This window comes from Oncorhynchus keta, chromosome 34, assembly GCF_023373465.1.
Source record: "Oncorhynchus keta strain PuntledgeMale-10-30-2019 chromosome 34, Oket_V2, whole genome shotgun sequence".
Taxonomy (NCBI): domain Eukaryota; kingdom Metazoa; phylum Chordata; class Actinopteri; order Salmoniformes; family Salmonidae; genus Oncorhynchus; species Oncorhynchus keta.
The window spans coordinates 71,878,440-71,900,897 of NC_068454.1; the positions used below are offsets into that span (position 1 = coordinate 71,878,440).

The following is a 22,458-nucleotide window of genomic DNA, read 5'->3' on the forward strand; positions in this document are numbered from 1 at the left end:
CAAAATGCAGCGTGGTGGTTACTCATTTTCTTTAATGAAGAACAGCGATACATGAAATAACTATAAATATACAAAACAACAAACGGAACGAGAAAACCTATCACAGCCTATCTGGTGAACACTCCACAGAGACAGGAACAATCACCCACAAAATACACAGTGAAACCCAGGCTACATAAATATGGTTCCCAATCAGAGACAACGAGAATCACCTGACTCTGATTGAGAACCGCCTCAGGCAGCCAAGCCTATGCTAGACACACCCCTAATCAGCCACAATCCCAATGCCTACAAAAAAAAAACAATACGACAACACAATAAACCCATGTCACACCCTGGCCTGAACAAATAATTAAAGAAAACACAAAATACTAAGACCAAGGCGTGACACTATCTAGTCATTCTATTGTCATTATGACATATAACGCAGACAAACAGCTAAGTCATTATCTAATTAAGACTTTATCTGATCCCAACTAATTTCAGCATAATGCAAAATAAATAGCAGCATGAGATAAACAAAACAGTCATTATGAGACACCAAACAGTTAGGCTACAGGGAGATGCATTTCCTCCAGAATGACTATGCGATCCCAATTTGCAAGTGTCCCTACTAACACTTACTGTATGTATTTTAATGCTATAGACAGGTACAGTATGTGTGGTGTCATACAGTTGTAACATGCGTTATCAACATGAAAGCATAATATGCTGCCCTTGAAATAACTGAATTTAGGAAAATAATGTATTGCTGTATGTACTTGGCCAAGACTAGAGTATCACACTTTATTGGGAATATAGTTGCCTGTAAAGCAGTAGGTATTGAATGGTGCAGTTATGGGTGAGGTCAGAGGTGTGGCCACGCCACAAGTGCCATTTGTCTGCAAGCCCATTTTGAGAGAGAGCTGGCATTGTTTTTCTGTGTGCCAGAGGGATATTAGTCCTCTATTCTCACCCAAACAACTGTTTGTTGGTATAATAGACACTGAATAGTTCAGAGACAGTCTTTTCACTTGGAACTTTACCTTTTCAGTTGGATTGTGACTTTGCATCCAGATTCCGTTGGGATTTACTTTTAGTAGCATTTTTTAGAGTTCTTTCCTTTGGATTACACATCTTTCTATGGACTTGGATTTGGACTTCCATTCAAGGACTGAAAGAATCAACCGGAGGTTCTGGTAGGACTAAGGTTTTCTTATGGTTACTGTTGGCTCTGACAGGTCTATTCATGTATTGCTGATTATTGTATTATGATTGTGTTGTTTATGTAGAAACCCATAGTATTCCTATCAATACACCATTGCACTGAATAGGTTTCCTAATCTTTATTTCTGACCAGGTTGTGTGGTTTATGCAAGTTTGTGACAGAAGATGGCGACCACGAAGGGACAGTGAGAGATAGAATTTTCTGTGAGTTGATAGGATAATTGGGGTTTTAGGATTGCTTATCCATGGCTGCTTCTACAACTCTTATTGATATCCATCATGAGAGGGAGGATTCTCCCCTTGAGCAGGAAGGGGGGCTTCTTTTAGATTTCACAGCTGGTCCCTTTGCGACTAAACATTTACATTACATTTAAGTCATTTAGCAGACGCTCTTATCCAGAGCGACTTACAAATTGGTGCATTCACCTTATGACATCCAGTGGAACAGCCACTTTACAATAGTGCATCTAAATATTTTAAGGGGGGGGGGGTGAGAAGGATTACTTTATCCTATCCTATCCTAGGTATTCCTTAAAGAGGTGGGGTTTCAGGTGTCTCCGGAAGGTGGTGATTGACTCCGCTGTCCTGGCGTCGTGAGGGAGTGTGTTCCACCATTGGGGAGCCAGAGCAGCGAACAGTTTTGACTGGGCTGAGCGGGAACTGTACTTCCTCAGTGGTAGGGAGGCGAGCAGGCCAGAGGTGGATGAACGCAGTGCCCTTGTTTGGGAAACAAACAAACTAAACAAGCGATCTAACAGTGCACTGTATGTGGGAGATTCTCAGGATGAAGAAGGGAGTACTGATGAACCACCTCCTGGCCATGCCCATCCTGAGGTAGCCTCAGCCTCAGGCAACCAATCCACAATGATGATGAGGAAGATGATAAATACAATTGTTTGACTTCACACTTAAATTGGACCTTTATTTAACTAGGCAAGTCAGTTAAGAACAAATTCTTATTTTCAATGACGGCCTAGGAACAGTGGGTTAACTGCCAATTCAGGGGCAGAACGACAGATTTATACTTGTCAGCTTGGAGGATTTGAACTTGCAACCTTCCGGTTACTAGTCCAATGCTCTAACCACTAGGCTACCCTGCCGCCCCAGGGTAGCCTGTGCAAAGAGAGATTCAGGCATTCCATTACAATGCTGTAAGGCAAGATGTTCTCCGGTACTATATTGACCGTAAATGCCAACGCACAAAATGCCTTTGATGCTGCTATAACAGAAATCAGGCAGTCGATGGTTGATTGTTTGGCGTGGAGAGGCAGACAGTTGGACAAAACTCAAGGACCTTAGTACAAAAGTGGCAGCTCATTGTGTGATGAAGCTACGTCTGTCCATTTCTCAGTGTCTGGGACAAGGAGAGATTCCAGGTCTGCAGCAAGAAGAGATGCTGAGTTTGTCCAGAGAAGAGACACGGTGTGGCCGATGACAGGAAGGGAGCCTACTGTGGCAACAGAGAATAGATCTGGAGGCCCACGCCGGGAAGAGAGTGGCGTTGCTGTTCACAGATACAAACTACCATTGAAGGTCAAGTCTCCCAACTTTAGAGGATGGGAGGATGATGAAGATCCTTTGATCTATCTAGAGAAATATGAAGAATTTCTGGCTCTTCATCCTTTAACACATGAAGGGTTGTTGGTAACTATGAATATTCTTCTACGGGGCACATCCAAAGACTGGTGGCATGTAATTGGTATCATTGGAAAGAAAACACTTTGAAGTTTGTAGAAATGTTAAAATAACGTAGGAAAATATAACACAATAGATATGCTAGGAGAAAATCCAAAGAAAAACCAACCAGAATGTTTTTTTCTGAGAGCGACCATCCTCTTAAAAATGCAAGAGAAAGGTCATATTGAGAATTTGCTCCCTGAATGCAATTCATATGACTTCCACAGGGTGTCAACAGTCTATGTTCAAGGTTTCAGGCTTGTAACTTCAAAAACTAATAAGAAATATCAGTTTTAGTAGAAGGACACAGTCTTGAAAATTTGTGTTTGCGAGCGCCATGAAGACATTACGCACCTGCTAAAATCAGTTTCCTATTGAACATACTTCTTTCCAAAATAAATATTATAGCTTGATTACATTTGAGGGTATTTGAGGAGTAAATAGAAATGTATGTTTGCTTGTTGAAACAAAGTTAGGGGTAGATTTCCGGATTCCTTTCTCTGCAAGTTGAACAAGTGGATTACTCAAATCGATGGCGCCTACTAAACTGACTTTAGGATTTTATCTAACAAAACGACATTACATGTTATAGCTGGGACCCTTTGGATGACAAATCAGAGGAAGATTTTCAAAAATAAAGTGAATATTTAATCGCTATATGTGAATGTATGAAACCTGTGCCCGAGGAAAAATATTTTGATGTGGGGCGCCGTCCTCAAACAATTGCATGGCATGTTTTCGCTGTAATAGTTACTGTAAATCGGACAGTGCAGTTAGATTAACAATAATTTAAGCTTTCAGTCAATATAAGATGCTTACCGGTATATGTTTAAAATCCATAATATTTATGATTATTTATTTGAATTGTGCGCCCTCCAGTTTCACCGGAAGTTGTCCCACCCTTCTTCCCGGAGAGATGTTTATTCTTGTTTGCGTGATGCACTGAGAATCCACGTGGCGGTACCAACTCCGACAGTATATCCCAATAGAGCCATGTATCCGTGAAACAGAGTATGTTACAATCCCTGATGTCTCTCTGGAAAACAACCCTTGCCCTGATCTCGTCAACTTTGTTATCTAGGGACTGGACATTAGCAAGTAATATACACCAAGTGGTGGGTGATGTGCAAGCCTCCTAAGTCTGACTTAATCAATTTTAGAATAAGGCTGAAACTTAACAAAATCAGGGGGTCTGAATACTTTCCGAATGCACTGTATGGGTGGTCCTGGGAATCAACCCCATTATCCTGGCGTTGCAAGCTCCATGCTCTACCAACAGAGGACCAAAATGCTTCAAGCACCTGGTGGAAAGGTGCTATATAAATCCAATTCACTGTTGTTGTTATTTTTAACTACCTGTTAGGGCATGTCAGGACTTTGTTGTTCCATGTTCTGATTGGGAGCTATTCCATGAGAAGATGCACGTGACACCTTAATCTTCTCCCTCTACTTCAGCTAGCCCAAACCATGCCCTTTTATTTATCTTTATTATAATAAGGTATAAAAACAAGTGAGCAAGTATACTTCAGTCTCATGAAAATTGTGCTGGACTGGAATGCCACACCAATCCACAGTACAGTAGGGTGTGAACAAGCACACCAATGCTCCTGGGTCCTTTATTATAGCAGAAGGATGGAGTGAGTTGGTTTGTGAGAGTTGGCATGTGAGTGATTATGGAATGAAAGTCTGCAAAGGGCATTCTTCTCCCAAGTGCCTCAATTTGATCTGCACCTGTTTCAATGTGCTCTGAACATTAAGCACTTTCTTTCTCTTTTCATATAGTTTTTTGTTGGCAGCAGGATGTGCCTAAAGCTCACACAGACTTCTTGTATTGGTATATGATGCATGATTCAATCCCTGCTGTCTAACGTGTATTGGTCTTGTAAGTGCCTGTATACCCTTCAATGCATTACACTAAAGGTGTATGTTCCCAAGACTAGATAAAAGTCTTGAACTTGACTCAAATCTGTTCTGACACAAACCTGTCTTCTCTTATTGGAGTGCCTGTGCAGAACATGCACAGTATTGCATCCTGATGAGTGATGAGGGGACAAAGAAATGGAACAGGAAGCCAAGTAACACAAACGCATACAACACTTTGCCCTTGAACTGAAGGAAATATGTTTAAAGATTTCCAAATGATTTTTCAATTGTTTTGGTTGGTGATATTAGTTTGTCACACTTCTGTTTTTACTTTCAATTCCTCTGCAAATGAGTCCTTAACTTTCTATTCCTTTAGTTACATTTTCAGTCAGAACTTCAAACCGGACCATGTGACAGACCCAACTTTTGAATTGATCAACCCTGAGCCACTTTAATTTCTTCCATTGTGTGGTCTACAACCCACATGTTTTTAAGATTTTGTTTCTCTCAGTTATGTTTAGTGTCATGAGCCTGTTTCACAACTTCTTGCAAAAAATAGCAGGCTTTGTCTGTGTTGCTCCTATTTGTTATTGTTTGAATCCGGGAAAACAATCTGGATCCCAATCAGAGGAACACCTGAGAAGAATTTTCCAAGTGTCAGAACATGTCCTAACAAAACCCTTTGTAAAGGTCAGGTGAAATAAGATGGTAGTGCAGGTCTTTGTGGTTGAATCTGCGTTTGAAATTCACTGAGAATTATCTGTAAGGTAATTCTGTATCTGTAAGGTAATGTCTGGGGTAAAGAGATGAGAGATGATATAGTCAATCAAAAGTCATGTTGAACACTTTTTGCACACAGGGAGTCCATCCAACTTATATAGTACCACAGTATGAGTCATAATACCCATACAACTTAGTGGTCAAACAGGAAAATGGTTCCAATCCTTTTTCCACAATACATTTTTCCCATAGGGGGTTTTAGAAACACTTAATATAATGGCCGTGTTTCATGACGTTTTGTGGCATGATGTTTTGATAACCATGTAAATCTCTCTAGGACAAGGTAACTTTTATAAATATATTTGCCTGTGTTAATTTTTTTTGTAATGACTTGGTGCTGCCTATCTTGGCCAGGGCGCTCTTGAAAATGAGATTTTAATCTCAATGAGCCCTTCCTGGTTAAATAAAGGTTAAAAGTTGACAAATAAAGGTTACTCGAAACAAAGCCCTTATTTTAAGTGTTTCTAAAATCCCCTTTAGGAAAAATGTATGGTAGAAAGACAATTGGAACCATTTCTCTGTTTGACTGCTTGGTTTTATGGGTATTATGACACCTCCACTGTGGGGCTCTATTATGTGACTTGTTAAGCAAATATTTACTACTAAACTTATTTAGGCTTGCCAATAACAAAGGGGTTGAATACTTATTTCAGCTTTTCACTTAATTAAAAAAATGTCTAAAAACATTATTCCTCTTTGACATGGGGTATTGTGTGTGACCCAAAAAATCTACATTTAATCAATTGTCAGGTAAGGTAGAGGTGATATGATCCTTGACTAGTGTCAGAACAGAAACTACAAGATTATGTTATACTGTTAATATATACTGTTATTGCATCAAATGGTTATTTTATGCAACAGAATAGTTTTTTTTAGAACACTCTCACCTGAGATGTAACACTGACAGTGTATTTATGATGGATTGGTGATATTCCATTCCATGATTAGTGTCTGTGCCTGTATGTCGGTAACAGGGAGAACCAATCTCCAGTTTCTTTAAAGAAAGGATTTAGTATTCCAGGTTGCATTGGTCTTTTTTACAAGCAAGCAGTAAATGAACTAGAGACAGATATTTGGCACCATGTAAATCCTGATGTCTGTTGCAAGAGAGCAAAATATACATTTTGAATACATTGTCTCATCTGTGATTTGTCATGGACATCCAGGAGGATGGACTTGGCTATAAAATGCTGTGGCTTAGTCCTGTTGTTTGGGCTGTCAACAAATCACCTACGGGGGGGGCTAATTGTAAAGCTCCATTACTGCTGTAATTAAATAATAAAGTTTACTTGTTTTGAGGAAATTTAAGTCTCTCCTTTTGATTACAATAATTCCATGACACTAGTCTTTCAAAGCACTTCATGATGACAGAAGCGATACCTTTGCATTCTTGGGTACAGGAACAATGGTGGCCATCTTGAAGCATATGGGGAAAGCAGACTGGGTTAGGGAGATAGAATATGTCCGTAAACACTCCAGCCAGTTGGTCTGTGCATGCTCTGAGGATGCAGCTAGGGATGTTCTCTGGGCCTGCCTTGCGAGGGTTAACACGTTAAAATGTCATACTCACAATCAGCCACGGAGAAGGACACAGTCCTTGGTACCTGGCCATGTCAGTGGCACTGTGTTATCCTCAAAAAAATATCCAAATATTTATATATTATTAATTCCATTCCTTTACTTTAGATTTGTGTGTATTGTTGTGAAATTATTAGATATCAACTGTTTAGATATTACTGTTGGAGCTAGAAACACAAGCATTTCGCTACACCTACAATAACATCTGCTAAACCTGTATGTGACCAATTAACTTTTGATTTGAATCTTACTGCCCCTCCTATTTCTAGTATGTCTAATTAAAGCATTGAAAAAGTTAAGGTGGAATTCCCCCCCAAATATTCTCGTTAGGCCCTTATCATTAATCAATTTTTAGGATATAAACCATTTGCATTTCACAGTTTTGGTGTTTTAATGCTGCTTTTTACATGCACTGAAACCCTCAATGTGTTTTCACAACACTTAAAAAAAACACCAGTATTACGTTTGAAAGGGGAAAGGGGGATACCTAGTCAGTTGTACAACTGAATGCATTCAACTGAAATGTGTCTCAATCAGAGAGGTGCTGCTGTGCAGTGGTACATGCTCAATGAAAAGTAGTATATAATTAACTGAGGACCACACTGGAAATAAGTGTTTTTCATCCTCTGGATTTTCTTGTCCTTCTTGTCCTTTCCACTGACTCTGAAAAACACCAAAAGAAAGATGCCCAGGGTCCGTGCTCATCTGTGTGAACGTGCCTTAGGCATGCGGCAAGGAGGCATGAGGACTGCAGATGTGGCCTGGGCAATAAATTGCAATGTCCGTACTGTGAGACACCTAAGACAGCACTACGGGGAGACAGGACGGACAGCTGATCGTCCTCGCAGTGGCAGACCACGTGTAACAACACCTGCACACGATCGGTACATCCAAACATCACACCTGCGGGACAGGTACAGGATGGCAACAACAACTGCCCGAGTTACACCAGGAACGCACAATCCCTCCATCAGTGCTCAGACTGTCCGCAATAGGCTGAGAGAGGCTGGACTGAGGGCTTGTAGGCCCGTTGTAAGGCAGGTCCTAACCAGACATCACTGGCAACAACTTCACCTATAGGCACAAACCCACTGTCGCTGGACCAGACAGGACTGGCAAAAAGTGCTCTTCACTGACAAGTCGCAGTTTTGTCTCACCAGGGGTGATCGTCGGATTTGCGTTTATCGTCGAAGGAATGAGTGTTACATCGAGCCGTCTACTCTGGAGCGGGATCGAGGTGGAGGGTCCGTCATGGTCTGGGGCGGTGTGTCACAGCACCATCAAACTGAGCTTGTTGTAAGTGCAGGCAATCTTAACCCTGTGTGTTACAGGGAAGACATCCCCCTCCCTCATGTGGTACCCTTCCTGCAAGCTCACCCTGACATGACCCTCCAGCATGACAATGCCACCAGCCATACTGCTCGTTCTGTGCATGATTTCCTGTAAGACAGGAATGTCAGTGTTCTGCCATGGCCAGCGAATAGCCCGGATCTCAATCCCATTGAGCACGTCTGGGACCTGTTGGATCGGAGGGTGAGGGCTTGGGCCATTCCCCCCAGAAATGTCTGGGAACTTGCAGGTGTCTTAGTCGAAGAGTGGGGTAAAATCTCACAGCAAGAACTGGCAAATCTGGTGCAAACAATGAGGAGGATATGCACTGCAGTACTTAATGTAGCTGGTGGCCACACCAGATACTGTTCCTTTTGATTTTGACCCCCCTCCCTTTTCCAGGGACACATTATTAAATTTCTGTTAGTAACATGTCTGTGGAACTTGTTCAGTTTATGTCTCAGTTGTTGAATCATGTTTTGATCATACAAATATTTACCCATGTTAAGTTTGCTGAAAATAAACGTAGTTGCTGAGTTTAGTTAAAATTACAGGGAAAGGGCTTTGTTATCATTATGCAGATATATGGGGCGGGGAAAAGGTGGAGATAAAGGGTTGTATTTTTCTCTCTCTCTCTATTTCATTCTTCTATCGGGTGGAGCTACATAATCCGTTTGATTGAAGACTTTTCATCTATTCCACAACCAGTGAAGGCCATCCGTTCTGCAGCGATGTTTAATTTCCCCCTGCTTTGACAAAAGTAATGTTCCGACAGCCTGAGTGACAGTTTAGCAGTTGAATTTTAACCACATTTCTCATTAAAAAAGCCCAGACAGGCTAGGTCTACTTCCCAAATGGTACCCTATTCCCTATATAGTGCACTACTTTTGACCAGCAATCGGGAATTGCAAAATGTTGATTCTGATGTGTGCTTGGGGTTATTGCCTTGCTGGAAGTTCCACTCGCTGCCAAGTTTCAGCTTCCTGATGTGACAGAAGAGATACAAACCCTGAGTTTACCGCAGAAGAAACCAACCTCTTACCATTATACCAAGAGGAAATTCCCTCTTGGGCCGAGGCCAGACATTGATTTTGAAGTTGCAGGCGGGGCTACTCCTTCATGTGACCATGAGCAACCATTCTTCGGCTCATGTCCGCTATACTGGCAGAGGCAAACAGGTTTTTGGCTAAATACTGTACATTATAAATGTGTTATAAACATGCTGACCATGCTATCATGAGAAAGACTTCTTCTTCTTCGAAGAAATGTGATATATTGTCTTGGTGTTTGAGTAAGAGGAAGGACTCCTAATGATTCCTTATTTCTGCATGTAAGAAAGTCATGTTTGACCTACGGTACAGCGTAAATCTATATCAAATCAAACTTTATTCATAGATCACCAGTTAATGCATTTAAAGTTCTTAAAACAAAAGTAAAATCATAAACACATATATAAAAATTACAAAGATATGATAGATAATCTAGACAAAATAAAATGGTAAAATTAAACTGAATAGGGCAAGAAAACAACAGTGAAACCAGAGAGACTGATGGAAGTAAAATAAATAGGGCAAATAATAAGATATCAGGATGATAAAGTAGCACAATAAAATCACCCCAAGTAAAAGCACTACTGTCTCTGAGGACCTCAGAAAAGCCTGGTCTCATAAACTAGACATAACATAGTAAACGTAAATCAAGTATACGAAACTAGTATGATATGTTACGTTTTGTATGGTTACATAAGACAGAGATGGTTATGTCTTGGAAATTCTTACACAGGGACACTCAAAGTCAATCTTAAATGAATCATAGTTTGTTTGTCAGCGTGCTGGAGAGGTTCCAACCAACTCAATGCATCATAGAACACATGTCAATCAGGAGCTCTGCCTGGGCAGTCCCAACAGTTGTCTTATATACGGCTATACGCAGACAAGTCATATTTGCATGATGTAGCATAGTGAATCATTACTGTTTTATTTAATTCATGTGACAGACCAATACTGGTTCATAGCACGTGACAGACCAATACCTCACAAGGCTTCTTTTCTCAAAGCTTAGACCATGAAACTGAGATATCTTTCAAAACAAGGACTGGGCGTACTGCCACATTTCAGTTACTGATAGTGAGGATTTGTACAGTCAACCACTTGCATGAACACATAAATTGGTTTATAGAACAGCACATGAATTGAACACAGAAATTAGTTATAAGAAAAGCACAAACATTAAATGTCCATTACATTCCATCCTCATCACTTGTGTGACAATAATCATTACATTTTAATGTAAGCATTTAGATTTTAGCTTCTATATCAAAATATTCTATACTCCTATTAAAGTAATGGAAATCAAAACAGAAAAAAACAGACACTTCATAATTTCAAACCCTTCATTCTGGGTTGTACAATCCAATTATAATGGTAATACTATAATCCATAATAAAGGTTAGACTTCTATTAATGGGAGTGAGTATCAAAAATACACACACATACCAAGGGATCTGTAGATTCAGAGATGAATACATCTCACAATGTTAACCACTGTGTCCATATTTCATACCACATGACCTATGTTTTCATTAACTGTCCCTGGGACATCAACCTAGTCAAAATATACAACCCAGTTGTTTAACCTTCAAAAGGTTGGCGCTTGCTCATCAGCTCAGTGTTCCACATAATGTAAACAGGTTAAGGGTTTAGATGACCTTCCCCTCAACTTGTTAAGGCACATGGAGCTATGGTGTTGTATCGTTGAATGTCATCTTCCAATTACTTCCACAAAAAGCAGTTATCACACTTATCTACAACACTCAAAGGTACAGTACCCATTTGCCCTTTTTAAATGTAGGAAAATATAATATAGCATTCCTACGTGTGGCCTACCTTCAGATATGTTAATTTGAAAGATCATACTCTACACATGCTGGTGCACAAACTGGCTATCAGTCACTTCTGTATATTTGTTGATGTAAAGAGTGAGTTACTCTGTAATCTTAGATAATAATATATTACTTTCCTTTGAGGTTAGTCATTTGATAAATATATATTTCACCTTTAAGGTAATAACAATAGCATTAGACCAATATCAAATATCCCCTCTGATCAGTTCCTTGCTCATCTCTAATGAGCCATATACAATATGCAGTTTATATAATTAATTTATTAATAACTGAATACTGGCATCCACAGAATGATAGAGTATCAAACAAAAAAATATATATATATTATACTCACCTGGCAACTTGAGAGTAATCACACTGGTTGTTTCAAAGAGCCACACCACATCAAACTGCAACACCACAGGTTGAGGGAATTATACAGTATTAGACAGTAGCAAAGCCAGTCATTAAACAGACTGGAGGAAAACCTTGCACCATCCCTACGGTGGAGCATGGTGGTGGCAGCATCAACATTGTTTTAATTTAAAGAAGGTGTAACTGTCTCTGTCAATCAGGGTTGGGGTCAATTCCATTTAAATTCAAGAACTACACTGAAATTCCAATTCCAAATATCGTCAAGGCTTTTCAATGAAGAAAATTTGGAATTGGTGTACTTTCTGAATATAGTGGAATTAAAATGGGATTGACTCCAGCCCTGCTGTCAATAAGACAGCACAACTGGGATACACATTTACATAATCTAGTCATTCTGTTTTTATCCTCACCAACATGAAATACACTTAACTATGCTTCAATTTCTTAATAGAAATCCTGTTCTGCATTAGCATTGGAAAACATAAAAATCAACTGAATGAAAGGAAACACATGAAACTTTATAGAAAGAAACTTTGATCACTCACTCATCTACAGAGCATGTCCACAGAATGAGACTGGTCAGAAAATGACCATTGCAAATACCATGGACTGATGTGATAATAACAATTTCACAAGCAGAATGCAGGAGTTGAGACTGAAGGTTGACAGGGAAGGTCATGTAAATATTCTATGTAAGCAGGGAATAGATTTGGTGATATAGAGACATTCAGTATGTTGACGAGATTATGATAATAATAATAACAATAATAATAATAATTTGTTTCGGTGCTTGTCTTTCTCCTATATCCCCTCTGACCTCTGCAGTATTTCCGTGTTCATCTGTTATGAAAAGTAGTACACAGTTCATATGTACATAATTAATCAATAACTCAGTACTGACATCCACAGCATGATAGATCAGAATAAACAGGGTAAGTGTCTACCTGATACATGTCTTTAATACATCTAGCAATTCTTTCTTCATTTAAAAATGTTTATTTGACAAAAAGCTATTTCAACAAGCAATTTGGGACATACCAACCATACCCTAAACATAAGATATGATCAGTAACACATTTACACACATTCTCCATAAGACTAGCATGAGTGATGATGCATACCAAACTTCATTTTTAAAGTATGTTACATTTTAATGATATCTTATGGAGGAGATAGAGAGAACCCAGAGAGAAAATGTCCAAAATGACTTCCTTCTGAGGGAGAAAAAGATACATTTTAAGGATGATTCTGATATCGGAATATTTCATTATCTGGCCACTACTAGTAAAACGTTAAATGCTAATAAATGAGTTATAATGCCACTTATAATGCCAAATGAATTACAAGTAACTACTTGAACTATTCCTAGTAAATTAGACTTTGTAGTAAATTAGATAAACAGTAAATTGGCTTAGAGTGAGCAGTCCAGCTCAGAAACAGTTCAGGGGTTGATGGTAGAGATCCTTCTGGCGATGTCACTCATTTGGAGCTACAGTTCTCATCTGGGAGATATGCGAGAGAAAAAAAACAACAACGTTAATGGAGGTGTGTCACTGAATTCACATTTAGAATATGTTTGTCTCTATGGTCAAACTTGAACTTGTTGCAAATTATTTCATTAGATTGTGAGGTGTATATAACTCTTGATGTTCATATATTAGCAGAGATAAATTAGTGACATCAAAAGATGTCCTACTTTACCTGCACTACTACTGGTGTGGTCTGGCCAGGACAGTGTAAACAACATTGGCAGCATCCTTTGGCTCTTTATCGCCATCCAGTGGTACATTTGTAACTTGAATCTGGTCCAGACTGGGAAGAAAAGAGGAATGGACAGACAGTTGAAGTTGGAAGCTTACACACACTTATGTTGGAGTCATTAAAACTTGTTTTTCAACCTCTCCACAAATTTCTTGTTAACAAACTATAGTTTTGGCAAGTTGGTTAGGACATCTACTTTGTGCATGACACGAGTACTTTATCCATTAATTGTTAACAGACAAATTATTTCACTTTTAATTCACTGTATCACAATTCCAGTCAGTCAGAAGTTTACATACACTAAGTTGACTGTGCCTTTAAACAGCTTGGAAAATTCCAGAAAATGATGTCATGGCTTTAGAAGCTTCAGATAGGCTAATTAACATAATTTGAGTCATTTGGAGATGTACCTGTGGATGTATTTCAAGGCCTACCACTCAGTGCCTCTTTGTTTGACATCATGGGAAAATCAAAGGAAATCAGCCAGGACCCCAGAAAAAAATTGTAGACCTCCACAAGTCTGGTTCAATCTTGGGAGCAATTTCCAAATGCCTAAAGGTACCACGTTCACCTGTACAAACAATAATACGAAAGTATAAACACCATGGGACCACGCAGCTGTCATACAGCTCACGAAGGAGAAGCGTTCTCTCTCCTAGAGAAGAACGTACTTTGGTTCGAAAAGTGCAAATCAATCCCAGAACAACAGCAAAGGACCTTGTGAAGATGCTCGAGGAAACAGTTACAAAAGTATCTATATCCACAGTAAAACGAGTCCTATATCGACATAACCTGAAAGGCCGCTCAGCAAGGAAGAAGCCACTGCTCCAAAACCGCCATTAAAAAAGCCAGACTACGGTTTGCAATTGCACATGGGGACAAAAATTTTACTTTTTGGAGAAATGTCCTCTGGTCTGATGAAACAAAAATAGAACTGTTGGCCATAATGACCATCGTTATGTTTGAAAGGGGGAGGCTTTCAAGCTGAAGAACACCATCTAAACCGTGAAGCATGATGTGGGTGGTAGCATCATGTTGTGGGGTTGCTTTGCTGCAGGAGGGACTGGTGCACTTCACAAAATAGATGGCATCATGAGGTAGGAAAATGATGTGGCTATATCGAAGCAACATCTCAAGACATCAGAAGTTAAAGCTTGGTCGCAAATGGGTCTTCCAAATGGACAATGACCCCAAGAATACTTCCAAAGTTGTGGCAAAATGGCTTAAGGACAACAAAGTCAATGTGTTGGAGTGGCCATCACAAAGCCCTGACCTCAATCCTATAGAAAATTTCTGGGCAGAACTGAAAAAATGTGTGCGAGCAAGGAGGCCTAAAAACCTGACTCAGTTACACCAGCTCTGTCAGGGGGAATGGGCCAAAATTCACCCAACTTATTGTGGGAAGCTTGTTGAAGGCTACCCAAAACGTTTGACCCAAGTTAAACAATTTAAAGGCAATGCTACAAAATACTAAGTGATTGTAAACTTCTGACCCACTGGGAATGTGATGAAACCTCAAATAAAACATTTTCTCTACTATTATTCTGACATTTCACATTCTTACAATAAAGTGGTGATCCTTACTGACCTAAGACAGGGAATTTATACTCTGATGAAATGTCAGGAATTGTGAAAAATTGAGTTTAAATGTATTTGGCTTAGGTGTATGTAAACTTCTGACTTCAACTGTAGGTAATGCAATGTGCCACTGGTCTGTATGTCGGAAAGAGGAAGAGAGAAGGATAAGACTGAGAGAGGAGATGCATGAGCAGGAAGGGAGAGGGTAGGAGGAGAAAGAGGGAGGAGAGTGTATAAGGGAGAGGAGAGAAGGAGAAAGGTGAGTAGAACGGGGAGAGAGGGGGTAAGAAAAAGAGAAAAGAGGAAGATCAAGGGGAGAGGGTAGGAGGAAGTGAGAGATGGAGGGTGGTTGGTTACCTTGGGATCCTGGAGTAATGCACAGTGATATAGTTGAGGATGCTGTCTGCCTCTGTGCAGGGTGGAGCATCCTTCAGGGGTACGATGGAGGGATGGGCCCTCTCATACACCTCCTCTGGCTCCTCCTATCAAACACAGAGAAAATAGGGGGATTCCTATGAGAGGACTGAAGAAGGGTTAATGTCACTTCAATAGAGAGAACCCAAACCTGGGTTTAAAATGTGTCCGAATGATGGGGTTGTAACTACCCCTGATGTATTTACATGGTAGGTGCAGTGTCATTAAAGTGTAGGTACATATTGTTACCTTTGATCTTTCAAAAGAAGATGGGAATCCAATCATGAGGAATTCTAATGGCATGACCTGATTATTACAAGCGGAACATGGTGTTTCCCTCTAGTGGTGCAGAGTGGGAGTTGTTGTTTAACCTACCGGGATGTCGGCCATCTTGCCAGTCCTCAACTGAAGGGTCTGCTGGACTGACTCGTAGAACAGGGTGTCAGCTGTCACCGATGGCCTCTGTTATTCCATATAAATACAACCAATGACAATTCTTTGTTAAATATTTTTCTATATATTATTTCATCACATAATGGCTAGGCTATATTGATGCCAATGCTTGGAGGAGGAAGAGTCAAGTACCTTCTCGTTTTCCTCTGGATATTCCATGTCTACTCTGTGCATGTTTTTGCTGTGAAGAAGGCAGATAGATACAACATATTGATTTCCACAATCAAATGAAGTGTATTGTAACACTGATTCGGGCCAATGTTCCTGAGGTCCCCTGCCTTCCATAGACCATCATAGTGTTGAAAGGTGGAGTGCGTCACCTGATCATGACGGCCACAGTGAGAGTGATGAGACCAGCAGATACGCCCACAGCTGAGGCCAGGGCGATAACCTTCAGTCTGCCTGCCAATCAGAGAGAAACAACTGGTTCAGTCTGAGTAAATCTGACAGTTGTCACCATCATAGAGGGGAGAATGGGGATGTTTGGGTTAATGACAGTGAGAGTGAAGGAGAGGAAAGAGATGGCCAAGAAGAATGAGAAGAAAATAGGGACAGAAAGATTGACAGACATAGACAGGAAGACAGACAGAGCAAAATATCGTGCTTTTGTCGGCTCCATTAATCAATTATCAAATCTCTAGACTTCTGTTATCTGATATCAAAGTTCAGCTCTTCTTCCCCTTTAACAGTTAGTGAAAGTTATCCATATATGACTCACAGGTCAGAGAATTGAAATCAGAAAGACTCTGGGATCGTGAGTGGGCAGACTGAGGGGCATACAGTGACACATTTAGACACAGTGTCTTGCCAAACATGTTTGTGAGACAGACATTACATTTACAGTAGTGATTAAATAAGAAACACACAGGCAGAAGCCATCTGGGTCACTGAGTTCGGACTCCCCACCTCCTACTCTAACCTCCCTCCATCCTGCCCAGTCCACTGACCTCTGACCCTGACAGTGAGGACAGGCGAGCTGTGGACGCCGATACGGTTGCGTGCCTCGCAGTAGTACTGGCCGCTCTCCCCGGGGCTGACCTCAGCGAAGGTGTAGCTTGGGCCCGATCGCGTTACCCAGGCGTCAGCCGCATTGATCCTGAACCACGTGTAGTTGTCCACCGCCGGGTTGGCCTGGCTGCTGCAGGTCAGAGTCAGAGGACGGCCCGCGTCGATCACACTGGAGGGCTGCGCAAACACAGACGTGTTCTTAGGGGCATCTGGGAGAGAGGGGAGAAGAGGAGAGGTGTGGGGGGGGCATGCAGAGAGAGAGAGAGGGATAGGGGAGAGGATAAAAATGGTGGCATGGAGGGGTAGTGAAAGAGAGAAAGGATAATAGGATAGACAGACAGGCAGCCAAAGGCGGAGAGAGGGGTGAGAGAGAGAGGAGAAGGAGGGAAGGGGGGAGTAGACCGACAGGCAGCCAAGGGCAATGAGAGATGAGAGAGAAGAGAAGGGGAAAAGGGAGGGAGTAGACCAACAGGGAGTCAAGGTGATGGAGGAGAGAGAGAGAGAGGGAGAAAAACAAGGAAAGTTAAACAAATATTTAGAGAGATAGAACGATTTTTGAGAAATTACAAAACAGAGGGGGCGAGAGGGATCGAGAGAGAAAGAGAAAGAGACACTGACAGAGACAGGTAAGATTGATTGGTTCCTCCACAGTGCAGAAAGGAGTTTAGGTGTCATTTTGCATACAGAGGAACCTGAGCAGCACACTGGCTCCACACACACTCCTGGTCACCTTAACACACTCCTGAGGTTGGACATACACTGAGTGGACAAAACATGACATAGACTGACCAGGTGAATCCTATGATCCCTTATTGATGTCACCTGTTAAATCAACTTCAATCAGTGTAGATCAAGCGGTGGAGGCAGGTTAAAGAAGGATTTTTAAGGCTTGAGACAATTGATACATGGATTGTGTATGTGTGCCACTCAGAGGGTGAATGGTCAAGACAAAATATTTAAGTGCCTTTGAACAAGGTACGGTAGAAGGTGCCAGGCACACCAGTTTGGGTGTGTCAAGAACTGCAGCACTGCTGGATTATTCACGCTCAACAATTTCCTGTGTGTATCAAGCATGGTCCACTACCCAAAGTACATCCAGCCAACTTGACACAACTGTGGGAAGCATTGAGGTCAACATAGGCCAGCATCCCTGTGGAAGGGTTTTGACACCTTGTAGAGTCCATGGCCCGACAAATTGAGTCTGTTCTGAAGGAAAGTGTTCCTAATGTTTTGTACACTCAGTGTACACCATATCTCTCTCTTGGAATAGAAGAGCATGCAAAATGACCACAGTATTTTCATCAATTTACAGTGTGCGGTCAGGAACCATGATCAGATTTCCTCTGACAGTTTCATAACATTATCAGCTACAGTCTTATATCTGTCCAATCCAGGCAACAATTCAGAACAGTGGACAGCCAGCCATTATTTGAACATTACTTACACAGAAGATTTTAGAGAAATCTTGTTGTTCTACTTACAGAGAATGGCGAGGGTGAAAACAGAGGAGCTGCCCTGTCCATGTTGGTTCCAGGCCGTGCAGTAGTACTGTCCTCCGTTCTGTGAGCGGACGCTGGAGAAGGAGAGGTTCTGTGTTGACCCTTTGGCCCAGGTCTGACCCCCCATGATCTTGAACCAGGCATAGCGGTCCACTGGGGGGTGGGCCTTGCTGCTGCAGGTCAGGTTGACAGAGTAGCCTTCCTTGATGTCTCCTGTTGGACTAACCAACACCTTGGTGCTCTTTGGAGAGTCTGGACAACAAAACAATACATTATTGTTATGATGTATTCGCTTAGCAGAGTAGTAACATAAATTGCAGGTATGAAAAGTAGAGTTATGCAGTGACAATTTAAGAAGTCAAAATGCCCTTGTGGAGATTGTGGAAAGTGTACTGTAACTTCCTGTTGTAGGCCTTGTGACAAATGATGCCCCCATAGTTGCTAAAATAAACATATTACCCAATCATGATTGACCAAGACTACCCTCACAGACAGTGACAATGGCACTTGGTTATGTGAAAGATGAATAGATGTTCAATCTTTACAACAGTAATATACTTGTATTCCCTATAGAAGGCAATAACTTAATATGACCATATCAGACTCACTAGCTATACACCAATTGTTGTATTGACCATAGAACTAGAATTCCAATTCCATGGTATCAACTGCTTCCAAAACCGTACCGCAAGCAATGTTTGTCTAAAAACACTAAATACGCACTGATAATTTATAGACATGCATAGATACCAACAGCCAGCCCTTACATGTGACGTTGAGCAGGACAGGTTTGGACCTCTCTGTACCAAGTGGGTTGCGTGCCACACAGAAGTACTCTCCCCGGTCGGTGTGGGACACCCTCTTCAGGTGGAGCTGGGGTCTGAAGCTGTCTGGAATGCTGCCACTCTCCCTGTCCTTAAACCAGGCATAGCTCTCCACCACCGGAGCCCCACTGCTGTTGCAGGTCATAGTCACAGAGACCCCCTCCACTACCACACCCATGGGACTCACCTCAATCACTGTGGAACGAGGAGCATCTAGGGGATGTTGGGGAGAGCAAAGGAGAGAGAGAGAGTTACTACACTGTTGGAGCTAGAAACACAAGCATTTTGCTATTCCCGCAATAACATTTGCTAAATATGTGTATGTGACCAATAAAATAGGGTTTGATTTAAGAGGTGAAGATAATGAAAAGAAGAAAATGAAATGGGAAGATGGAGAGGGGAGAGAGAGAGAGAGAGAGAGAGAGAGAGAGAGAGAGAGAGAGAGAGAGAGAGAGAGACGGGGGATAGAAAGTAAATACTAACTGAAACCTATAAGGTCATGAAAATTCAAACGTCAATCACACATAAACACTACTCACGTCCCAGAGCCAAGGCCAGCGGCGGAGACTGGACATTCTGTGGGGGGATTGGGCGACAGGTGTAGGTACCAGCGTGCTGGCTGTCAAAGTTGTAGATGGTCAGCCACTTCTCAGGTGATCCCAGGTTGATGCCGTTCCTGTAGAGAGCAAGACTCCTCCCATCTGCAGCACAGCCTCTGGCCATACAGCCCAGGTACACTGTCTCTCCTGACCCAAACATGTTGGCTGTCCTCGCAGGATGGACCTGAACCTGAAGCTCTGGGAGCAACACAGACAGAGAGAATTATGGAACAACATTCAACGAATATAACTCTGATTTGTTTACCTAACATTATATTCCTCTCTGCTATGACATAAGGTGTGTGTATTAGAGACAGTTACTATATGTGTATGTCCTGGAATAATTGTGGCTCGGAGAAGCATGTATCACAGTGAACATGGTAAATGTCAATGGATATGCTCCACAACATGCTACAATTAATAAATTTCAAGCACAGATTAACATGGGATTTATAGAGATTTAATCAAATGAAACAAAATTACACAAAAGCTGTTTTGATATGCAGGATAGATGACTGACCTGTGACAAAGAGCGAGACGGTGTCCGGGGAGGTCCATCGTCCCTGTGGGTGGTCTGTCTCAAACCTGAAGTGGTACTGTCCAGCATCGCCAAGGTTCACTTTGGTGATCTGGATCCCACAGCTTTTATGGCTGCCTGTATACTTTGTCCTTCCTCTATAAGACATGCTAACCAAGTTGGAGTCAGAGTGGTGGGCAAACTCCCTCCGGCCAGAGACCCTGAACCACATCACCCTCCTGACAGTGTGTCCTGATGGGTAGTCATACCAACAAGGGAGAGTGACAGTGGTCCCAGCCCAGACACAGATCTCTCTCCGGGTGAAGGACACAGTCCACTTACTACCCCCAGAGCCTGGAAGAAAACACAAACATTACTGATGAAGCCAATAATGTGTGCAGGGTGTCCTCAAGTGCTGCCTGCTGCTGACTGTGTGTCTCACAGATCAATACCATATAAATAACCTGTGCGCAATGCAAGGACACCTGGGTAACTTTAGCAGTATAAGCACAGAACAGAATGATTTCAGAACATAGGCTACTGAAGTGGCATTTAATAAAATGCCGGTAACTAAGGTGCAATAAGGTGTATTATGCAGTTACCTGGTAAAGCGGTGAGGATGACGCTCAATGCAAACGCAACTGTTAACATGTCTCCGCACAAGCCCTACAAAGTCAAATTCAACCAGAGAGTGAAAATTGATATGAGTGAACAGAAGGAACGAAAGCAACGATCAGCATCAACATCATCATGACCAATAGATCACCGAAGACCCACCTCGCCAGGTGTCCTTGTCCTCTTTTCTCACAGAGTAGCCAGGAAAGTCAGTCTGCGCGCCGGGCAATCGGTGTCTATTATTATGAGGACGCAGGTCGCGAAATTTGTTTGTGAGGCTGACCCAACCTAGGATAAGATAGAAGAGGAGGCGGGGACGGGTCAGTTTCGAGTCTCTAGCCATCACCTCTAACCATGTCGAATCATGCTCCTGCCGAGCTCTCCTCCACAACCCGCTTTAGCTCCGATTATGCAACCTGGACTCGTGGGTAGACGTAAGAAAGTAGACGAAAATCCGGGAAACTCAAATTAGTACATTACGTTTGGTATGGTATGTATTAATTTGTAGTTATTCATAATCTATTTCATATGATATGTTATGAATTCCAATGTGTTGTGGCTAAAGTTCAACTCTAACATTAGCTCGGTGGATAACATAAGCTAGGCTAGGGGTTAGGGGTAGGGTTAAGGTTAGGGGTGTAGTGCTGCCGGAGTGCAAAGGAGAGGTGCTCCCTCACTTTTTGCAATTTGAGAATACATGGACCTGGTAAAATTATTTATGGAAAATGTTTTCTGATAAATTCTAAATACATTTGATTGAATTCCTAGTACAATTCCATGACAAACCAAATAAATATGTACAGTACCAGTCAAAAGTTTGAACACACCTTCTACATTGTAGAATAATAGTGAAGACATCAAAACTATGAAATAACACATATGGAATCATGTTGTAACTAAAAAAAGAGCTGAACAAATCTAAATCTATTTTTTATTTGAGATTCTTCAAAGTAGTCACCTTACCTTGGTGGCATTCTTGGTATTCTCTCAACCAGCTTCATGAGGTAGTCACCTGGAATGCATTTCAATTAACAAGTATGCCTTGTTAAAAGTTAATTTGTGGAATTTCTTTCCTTCTTAATGAATGTGTTTGATCCAATCCATTGTAATGTGACAAAGTAGGGGTGGTATACAGAAGATAGCCCTATTTGGTAAAAGACCAAATCCATATTATGGCAAGAACAGCGCAAATAAGCAACGAGAAAGACAGTCCATCATTACTTTAAGACATTATGGTCAGTCAATATGGAACATTTCAAGAACTTTGAAAGTTTCTTCAAGTGCAGTTGCAAGAACCATCAAGGGCTGTGAAGAAACTGGCTCTCATGAGGACCCCCACAGGAAAGGAAGACCCAAAGTTACCTCTGCTGCAGAGGACAATTTCATTAGAGTTACCAGCCTCAGATTGAAGCCCAAATAAATGCTTCACAGAGTTCAAGTAACATACACATCTCAACATCAACTGCAAAGAAACCACTACTATAGGACACCAATAATAATA

General features: G+C 41.4%; 1 protein-coding gene across 1 annotated transcript; it reads right to left on the reverse strand.

Annotated features, from left to right (window-relative positions):
* Nucleotides 1-12,344: 12,344 nt before the first annotated feature.
* On the reverse strand, nucleotides 12,345-21,357 carry si:dkey-33i11.1 (B-cell receptor CD22). Its single transcript, XM_035749172.1, has 13 exons — nucleotides 21,120-21,357; nucleotides 20,945-21,008; nucleotides 20,346-20,696; nucleotides 19,766-20,023; nucleotides 19,170-19,439; nucleotides 18,385-18,654; nucleotides 16,843-17,112; nucleotides 16,216-16,297; nucleotides 16,028-16,076; nucleotides 15,818-15,904; nucleotides 15,386-15,510; nucleotides 13,391-13,501; nucleotides 12,345-13,191 (listed from the first exon to the last, which is right to left on the reverse strand). The coding sequence occupies exons 2-12, from the start codon at nucleotides 20,991-20,993 to the stop codon at nucleotides 13,399-13,401; spliced, it is 1,914 nt and encodes a 637-aa protein (XP_035605065.1). The 5' UTR covers nucleotides 20,994-21,008; nucleotides 21,120-21,357; the 3' UTR covers nucleotides 12,345-13,191; nucleotides 13,391-13,398.
* Between the last annotated feature and the right edge of the window lie 1,101 nt (nucleotides 21,358-22,458).